Here is a 9174-nt window from a genome sequence, read left to right as displayed (position 1 = left end):
AGTTCCCTAATCAGCCACTTGGGGTAAAATGAAAGGTTGTGAAAAATGTCCACTCTCTCCCTGTATTGATTGACAGTGGTTTCATGTCTCTGTCTCCCTGCTGTAGAAAGATATTACAAAAAGAAGGTTAAATTTGGACATGCAATTCCATTTTCTACCAGTAGGGGTAAAAAGAAAGGTTGTGAAAAATGTCCACTGTCCCCCTCTATTGATTGACACTGGTTTCATGTCTCTGTCTCACTGCTGTAGAAAGTTATTACAAAAAGAAGGTTAATTTTGGACATGCAGTTCCCTAATCAGCCACTTGGGGTAAAATTAAAGGTTGTGAAAAATTTCCACTCTCTCCCTCTATTGATTGACAGTAGTTTCATATCTCTGTCTCCCTGCTGTAGAAAGTTATTACAAAAAGAAGGTTAAATTTGGACATGCAATTCCCTTTTCTACCAGTAGGGGCAAAAAAGAGGTTGTGAAAAACGTCCACGGTTCCCCACTATTGATTGACACTGTTATCATGTCTATATGCCCTTTAACTAAAAAAACTATTACAAAAACACCGCCTACTGAGCTATAGCAAAAAACGAAGAAAGTTTGCACTTTCCCCACGGTCCCTAACTGAGGGCTCTGCTGAGAGCGTTCTCTCCCGGCTTTCTGCACATTGCGACGGCTTGCACGGGGCCGTGCTTATTATATCGAGGGAAAATATAGAAAAAGAAGGCTGTGAAACGTGATCAGCTTTGCCCTTTTGGCGGTCACACTGTTTAGATTTTTTTAGGGCAATTCGTTTTGGAGTTATTGGCGTTTACCGCTGAATGTGTCACGAATATCGAAAACAAAACCAACTTAACCGCGCTCGGTCGCATGTCATCCAATTTTGTCCCAGTTCAGAAAAGTACCGAATGATTATAACATTGACTGTTATTCCTCGTAAATGATAAATTCTGGCAGCTTATTTATTATTATGGAATGCAATGGTTACTTTTCTGAAATGAGGCAGCCGTAGGCGGCCGATAAGCGACATCTGGAGGGCGCAGCCTTCGAAACGAAACCGAAATCGTTACTTATCTCCACAAAAGTTGGAATAGCCTACTAAAATAGAGTGGTACTCCCCATAGTTTTACCTAGTTGAAACATTAATTGAAACAGTAGCCTAACAACAACAATAGGCTATAGATTTCCTGTATTTTACTGATATGGCTTGCGAAGTCTCGCAGGGTAAGTGACTGTGTTTTTGTCCTCTTAACGTTGTTAGATGTTTGTTACTTATGTTTCTCTTCGCTCTACAGATGACCAGATTGGAGAAGCACTCTTAATCGGGTATGTTTCTTTTTTACATTTATGACGTCGTTTTAGGTTATCTCGTAATTTATATTCATTTTAAACTTAATGTTTCTGTTAGACTATAGTCTATAGTTTAACCCCCAGGCAGTAGGCTCATGACCGTAAATTTAGGTGGGACAGAGTCTGGGTCTTAGCACTAATATATGGAAAACATTTTGTAAACTTTATCTTCTAATCTCTGAACACATGCGGAAGATTTGTTTTTGGCAGAGATGTGCATTATCCTGTGGGTGGCGCTCGGAGAACAGCATAAAATGCTGTATTATAAATGCTTTAAAGGCGTCAAGTCATATGATGTTGTTAAAAATAACATTATTTTGTGTAATACAATGTGTTTATGTGGTTTAATATAATATAACAATCAAAAATTATTTTACACATAATGTACATTGTTGTTTCTCCTCTGTGCTCCGTCTTTCTGAAACTCGTTGATTTTTACAAAGCTCATCGGTCAGAAAAGTGAGGTGTGCTCAGAGCCTTTTCTCAATTGATCTGGATGTGCTCTGATTGGCCTTGGCCAGCTATCCAGTGTGATGTGATTGGCCCAATGCCTCAATCATGTGACGAAAATGTTACGCCCCTTAAACAATTTTAGAAGTCAAACAATTAACATACTGTGTGTCCCAGCCTGTTTTTATAGACAAATTTTAGGTTTGTAAACATTCAGGATGCGCTCGCATCATGGCTGCAGAAAACCCGGGAGCGAATAGCCTTTACGGATAGAGAATTACACGGATAATGTATAAAATTGCTGATTATATTGATTTGATGTAATTTTCAAAATGTTCTCTGCATACTACAAGAGTTTGTCACTCAGCGATAAGCACTGTTATTCACTGAAATTGACGTTAGATAGTCTTACAGATCCGAAACAGGGATGACGTTTTTTTCTGTGTTTGTCAGAATTGACAAACTCAACTCAAACTATTTTTGAGTTAAGTTGAGTTATAAAGTCTGAATTTGAATCTATAAACTTGCATTTGCGAGGAAAAAAAGTCAGAATTGTGAGATAAATTAATGTTATGTAAAAATGTTAATAGTAAGGTTTGTAGGGCTAATACAATACATTATTGAACAGCAAATGTGAATATTATGTAGACCTACTGTTTAAATCAAATGTATGCTTTAAAAGTAGAGTAATCATAGCAGTTTTCATCCAAAATATGTCCATTTAAACTAGGGATGGGCGTTTTCCACAAATATCACATTCGAATATTTTAGCTCACAAAAAACGAATATTCGAATATTCGTTTATTTAAATTAAGTTTAATGAGTCAGACGTTATTTTTCAGCAACATTTGTTTTCGTCATTTTGAACAAGCTTACAATAAGCTTGAACATTACACATCGTGTTTTGTAGCTGAAAACCTTTAACAATGCATGCAAACAAACAAAAGTACAGATTAAAAGCAAAAAAAAAAAAAGTGAACAAAGAAAAAACGTAAAGCAGCCTGCAGCAATTAGGCTATTGTACAGAATGTAGCTTACATTTAACTTTTAAACTGTCAGCAAATCTTTTTTTCTATTGTTTCAAATGTTCTTGTTAAGAAATACGGGCATGTAAACATGATTGGGGGAAAGTCGGCTCCTTAGTCTGTTAACAATAAGGCCGGCCGTGGAGAAAACGCGCTCTGACGACACAGACGTTGGCGGGACTCACAAATAACGGTGTGCTAAGCGAATACTTTTTGTGAAGCGCTTCGTGTTTTCGTTTCACCACTGAATGGGATCCTCATCTGGTGGAATACATGGCTCCAGCAAGAACCGTTTCCACTCGTCTCGGCTGGACTCTCTGTAATCATCGCTGAAGAACTGGCTCAGCCTTTTCCGACAAGTGGGCATTGCATCTTCTTCATCGTGGCGTCTGCATCTGCACCACTCGCATCAAGGAAAATGTTCTGATAATGTTCAAAAAAGTTTTTTTTTCTTACTTCTCTCATGTTTTCATCGAGAAACCTGAGATGTTTGTGCCGAGGGTCTAGGGCAGACGCGAGAAGAGGAGTTTTCACTGCATTCTCCAAGTTAGCGGTGTTTATTCGTTGCTTAAGAGATGCTGCAACAATGTTCTTGGATCACTTTCTGTGATTCTCCACGGCATATTTGAAGTACTGTAGAAGACAGCAGTTCTTTTAGGGGGCGTTCACATATCGCGTCTTTTGCATGCTCAAGTTCGTTATGTCCAATGTAGGCGCGCGTTATGCGCGCTCATAATGGAAGCGACGCGGTGCGACGCGGTCCCGTTTTTTCCAGGCGCGTCCGCACAGCATCGAGTTAAAAACATCTCAACTTTCAGAATGCCACAAGCGCACCGCAGGTCATGTGACAAGAACTAAACATTCAGCTTCATCCTTTCCTGTAACAACGTTGAAAGCTCAGCCAAGATGAAGGAACAGCTGATCATAGCTGTATATGGATTGCCATTTTGAAATAAATTTAGTAGCAGAGCTACTGAAAGCGATTTTTTTTGTGCTGCAAATCCATTTATCCTTTGCTGAAATTTCCGCGTCTTCATGGAGAGAACGCGTCGCCTCAGGAGCGCTTCTGCCCGAGCGCTTTGGAAAGAAGGAGAAAGCGGCGCGCATAGCCTTTTCCACGCCTTATTAGGCACGATATGTGAATGGCCCCTTAATCATTCATTAATTATTTTTTGCTTGCATACACCTTCAAATATGCCGTAGAGAATCACAGAAAGTGACCAAATTAGGTTTTATTGTGAACTTTTTTTTTTTTTTGCGAAATTCGAATATCATTTTTATTTATCGAATAATTAGAGCAGAACGAATATTCGAATGTTCGACTATCCGTGCACATCCCTAATTTAAACATCAGCCTTTAGCTTCAAATGGCGCCTTTGACGACAGTATCCTATAAAATTTATTTGCATTCGATTTTGACATCAAAAGGCACATAAATATATATATTTTTCTCTTATCCATGGATTTTACCCATTTACCTCCACTTGTTCAGTGTTTTTTTGCAACCACTATGCGTGCACGTAACTGTGACGTCTACTCTGAATGGGTCTATACAGTCTACGTTCCCAGCAAGATGAGACAAAACCAATAAAACCCATTACAAAGGGGCTTTTTTGTTGCATCCAGTAGGGCCATCATTACTGATTATAATGACTTATACTGTATTTTTACAAGTTGCGCTGCATGAATTGGGTGCTGTGCGGTGCCGAATGGTTTACGGGCCAGTTACAAATGGAAGTGATCTTCCCGTCCCGTTGGATTGGGGACTTTGGAGTGAGCAGGCTATAGGTAATATATAAAACTTTCCAAAATATAACATTTATATAGTTTTTATGTCTGTGTCCATCAACAAATCTGTTTGACAGACTACGTGTTGCGTTGTCACAGGAACATCTCAGCTGAAGATGAGGAGGAAATTATGTCACTCCTTTTGCCAAGTGCAGTCCTAAGGACTTTATAATGACATGCACGTGCCCTGCGCACTCCAAAGTCCCCACTTTAAGGGGACAGGGATGATCACTTCCATTTGGAATTTGTCCGTGAATCATTCGGTACCGATACTCATACTCGCACACCCCTAGCATTAACATAAAACCATGTCTGCATTTGTGATGGAAGAAACAACAAACAACAAGCTTTACCAGTTACTCTACAATGTAACTTCTCTTTTGGAAGGCCAAACAATGTAGCTTTATTTTCACAACGAAGCACACAGCGATAATAAAAATTATGCCATCTTTCTTTGGGGGAAGATTTTCATAACGGCACCCAAATGTTCACGCAAAGAAAAAAAGCATAACTTTTATTCTCGCTGTGTGTTAGTGATGTAGACATTGGGGTTAAAACCATCCACTTGTTAAGTCTGACGTCACATGTCACCGCTTCCGAGTCCAAGCGCTCTATCAGATACCACGAGAAAACAACAAAAGGTGCTAATATGCACTCACAATGTGATATAATGCTACCAAAAAAATTATAATCCTAACCTTTAACTCCATACTGAAGTCTCAGATATCCAGACAATGAAAATATAAATATTGGAAAAAATTGTGTTTGGGACGCTGTGAGCACGCTGTGAGCATAAGTTTGAAAGTTTTTAGCTTCAATGATTAATATGAATAAACAGTGCTCATAAACGACTGCTGAGGTAGTATTCTCAAGTGAAGCGAGATGAGGCTTGGACCAGGTATTGTGCCCAATTTTGACCCCTGCCAAATTATTACCCCCCCTTGTTCAAATTGCTACCTGATTGCTTAATCCTAACCCCACCCCTAATCCTAACCCCTCCCCCAAACCTACCAATACTAGGGGGATAATAATTTGGCAGGGGTCAGAATTGTGCACAACACCGGAAACAGCGCTTCTTAGCTATGCTATGTTAGCAAAGATGACGTTAACTTGTTTGACACTCTCTCTGTTACACTAATAGTAGTAAGGCTTTCTTCTGTGTAAACTTTTCCTTACAAATACAATTTTAGCTGTATTATTTGTGTCCCGTTCAAAACTTTTATGTTTATTGCTCTTATATCGGTATCTAAGAACTGGCAGATAACATACAATAGTTGACAATAGACCACCACTGAAGAAAATAACATAGCCTGTGATATTGGTCGCATGTTAACTAAACTACATGTAATCTACACTAGTAGGGATGGGACGGTATGAAAATTTAATATCATGATTATAGTGACTAAAATTATCACGATTATCAATATTATCACAGTTTTGTTGAAACGAGATGAAAGTGTTCAAAAATAGTTGATGCTCACACTGAAAACATTTCAGCAAGTTTTATATTTAATAATCAACAAACAACTAATAAAACAAGCAACTCTATGCACTTAATTTAAAGAAAGATTAAATTCTGTGGCATTTCCTTCCTTACAATGAAAAGTGTAGAAGCATAGAAAAGCATAGAAAAGTCACTGACTTTCGCCATTCCTTCTCGAAAAAAAACAAAAAAAACATTGTGCGCTGCGCTTGCGTCAGACTGTTGCTGGCTGGACATGATTTAATAGTGAGTTATTAAAACCGCGATAATCAAACACGGTTTTAATGATAATTCATTTTTAAACGATATTACTAACCTTCAGCACATTTTATCACGGTTATCAATAAAACCGGTTATCGTCCCATCCCTATACACTAGTCAACATATGAAGTGGATCAAAACTTTTCATCAAAGTTTTCCTAAAACCTAAAAACCAAAATGTGTTCTTGTTTTAGGGCTACTTTTAAGGGATTTTATGATCCACTTCAAATGTTGACTACTATATTTTTTTGGTTGCAGGGGTTGTTCCATTAGTAACATATTTGACAGAACTTTTGACAAAATAAGAAAAAAAAAAATAAAATTTTAAGAAAATTGTATTTAAACTCAAGGGTTTCAATTAAAAAACACTTAATAAAAATAATGCTGACTGTAACATTTCTATGTATTCATTATTTAGAACTTGAACCCACTCACTAAAACTGACACTACAAAAACTGTAATTTTTCATGACTAATATGCAGTCAACAAATAAATGTCTTTCAGGGTGGTAAGAGATGAGGTGATGAGGGTAGCAGCCGAGGTACATGCAGCCCCGCCAGGCCTTCCTGAAGCTCGTCCAGTAAGCAACAGCCAGGACCAGAAGCTTGTTGAACAGCTGGCGGAGACCATCAAAGCGATCGGTGATAGACTCGATCAAGATAAAGCATTCAATGAGTCAGTCTGAGATCTGAATCTTTACTAAACATCAGTGTTGCTCTCTATATTGGTTTTAAAACACCAGGTTTCACCTTATGTTTTTCTGACCTCACAGCATGATTGATGGCTTAGTAAAAGTGGCTGATAAGAAAAGTTTCTGGGAACTTGTGGAAAAGGTTTTCACAGATGACCAGATCAACTGGGGGAGAATTATAGTGCTGTTCTATTCAATTGGAAAGCTGTCTGCAAAGGTATTGGATTAGTTAGACCCTGCATGTTTCTGTTGTCTTTTGAAAGGGGTCATGAAATGCCTTTTGTACTGTTCTCTGACATTCACTTAAAATGTTACATCTTTATTGCTTGGTTTCTGTGTAGAGATGCGTTTTTTCTCTCGTCATTTACACTACATGTGTAAATTGGTGGCCATGGCTAAACAGGCAGTGATATAGAAGCAGGCGTTGATCTTCGGTGGAGGCAGAGTTTAGCCACACTATTACATCATAGAGTGGCACATTCCACAGCCTGTCGTTTTGGAAGATCGGCTTCAATATAAGCTGTTTTTAGACTAATGACAAAGTTTTGAGTTCTGAAAATTACAGGATGTCTTTATAGCACAATGACCTCTTATATATCAAAAGATCACAGGAATGTTTTATTTTTTAAGTTCATGACCCCTTTAAAATTTATGTTAATGTGTCTGTTGTTTGTAGACATATAACTTATAGCTCTTTCCTTTCAGATGGTCCTTGCATGCTTACCCACAATTGTTTCAGACATTTTGACCTTAAGTCTGGATTTCTTCAGGAGGACTCTGTTGGAATGGATTCGCAAAATGGGAGGATGGGTAAGAAACAATGAAGACACATTTTTACACTGAGCTACATTGTTATCTCAAATAGCCTACTGGAATATGAAGAAGCATTTGACGTTTGTTTAATCTTGTTCTAATGTTGTTAGGAGATGTGTTGAATAGTATTGATTTCCTTTGTTTGTACTCATTAATACAGATGCACAGTATCCCTGCGCTGGCCTGTTTCTCCTTTGAGCAGTTTTCTGGTTCTTCACTTAGTAAATATTTTTCTTATTTTGGAGTTGCATTGGGCTTCACTGGTGGCCTACTGCTAGGTGGCTTCATCGTCTCGAAATTTCCAAGAAAAAGCTAAGAGGAAGAAAATGAAGATGTTGCAACAGAAGTGTCCATAATGTTGAACTTGAGCAAAACATTGTACTGTATATTACATCTGGATTTAGTAATTTGCCCCCCTTTTTATTGTAATATGCCTTTATTTTATATGTATTTATACTGTTTTGTAGAAAACATATTGTATATGGTCATATTGATTTAAAGAAGGGTACATGTTTATTCAGGATCAGGACATATTGTTGCGATAAATCTGAGCCAGCTTTTTATTGATAATTGACACATTTACACATTTGAATATAATTTAATAATAATAAGTTATCATTTGTATGTCAAAACGTTTATATATATATATATATATATATATATATATATATTAGTGTTGTCACGGTACCAAAATTTCAGTATTCGGTACCGATACCAGTGAAAATCCACGGTTCTCGGTACCAATTTCGGTACCAAAGCAAAACACAAAAATATGCTAATTTAAAAAAAAATAACTTTTTAGCACTTAAAATAAAACCAATGCCATACTTTATACTTATTTACAATTGTGTTTAAAGTTTTTCTACAAGTTATATAATTATGAAAAACGGTAAACAAGTTTCACCCAAATTTAATTTGTCTTTTAATTTATGAAATTTAAACATTTTATTTTTGGTAAATAAAGGGGATTTGCTATTAAAATTAAAACATCGAAGAAATATTGTGATTTATTTCTTTAAAAAATAAAGTTTTATAAATGTTTTCAACAGTAGTAGCAGTATCACATACATTTTACTAAATAATAGTAATATTTCTAGCACAATGCCTTTATGTAAAAATTAACTGCGCTGGCCTGTTTCTCCTTTGAGCAGTTTTTTGGTTCTTCACTTAAATAGTAAATATTTTTCTTATTTTGGAGTTGCATTGGGCTTCACTGGTGGCCTACTGCTAGGTGGCTTCATCGTCTCGAAATTTCCAAGAAAAAGCTGAGGGGAAGAAAATGAAGATGTTGCAACAGAAGTGTCCATAATGTTGAACTTGAGCAA

At 37.1% G+C, this 9174-nt stretch overlaps 1 protein-coding gene across 1 annotated transcript; it reads left to right on the top strand.

Moving 5' to 3' along the window:
• The first annotated feature begins 1062 nt into the window (after positions 1-1062).
• LOC132118327 (apoptosis regulator BAX-like) lies at positions 1063-8446 on the top strand. Its single transcript, XM_059528148.1, has 6 exons — positions 1063-1212; positions 1284-1314; positions 6850-7020; positions 7118-7253; positions 7742-7846; positions 8010-8446. Exons 1-6 carry the CDS (start codon positions 1191-1193, stop codon positions 8163-8165), a joined length of 621 nt encoding a protein of 206 aa, XP_059384131.1. The 5' UTR covers positions 1063-1190; the 3' UTR covers positions 8166-8446.
• The last annotated feature ends 728 nt before the right edge of the window (positions 8447-9174 follow it).

Source organism: Carassius carassius, chromosome 1, assembly GCF_963082965.1.
Source record: "Carassius carassius chromosome 1, fCarCar2.1, whole genome shotgun sequence".
In the NCBI taxonomy this organism is placed as follows: domain Eukaryota; kingdom Metazoa; phylum Chordata; class Actinopteri; order Cypriniformes; family Cyprinidae; genus Carassius; species Carassius carassius.
This window is presented reverse-complemented; position numbering and strand designations above follow the sequence as displayed.

Excerpts from the sequence above, each read along its gene's own strand:
- LOC132118327 (XM_059528148.1), top strand. The coding sequence starts at position 1,191 with ATGGCTTGCGAAGTCTCGCAGG. Across the intron at positions 1,315-6,849 it reads GGAGAAGCACTCTTAATCGG|GGTGGTAAGAGATGAGGTGA; the intron begins GTATGTTTCTTT and ends AATGTCTTTCAG. Across the intron at positions 7,847-8,009 it reads TTCGCAAAATGGGAGGATGG|ATGCACAGTATCCCTGCGCT; the intron begins GTAAGAAACAAT and ends TCATTAATACAG.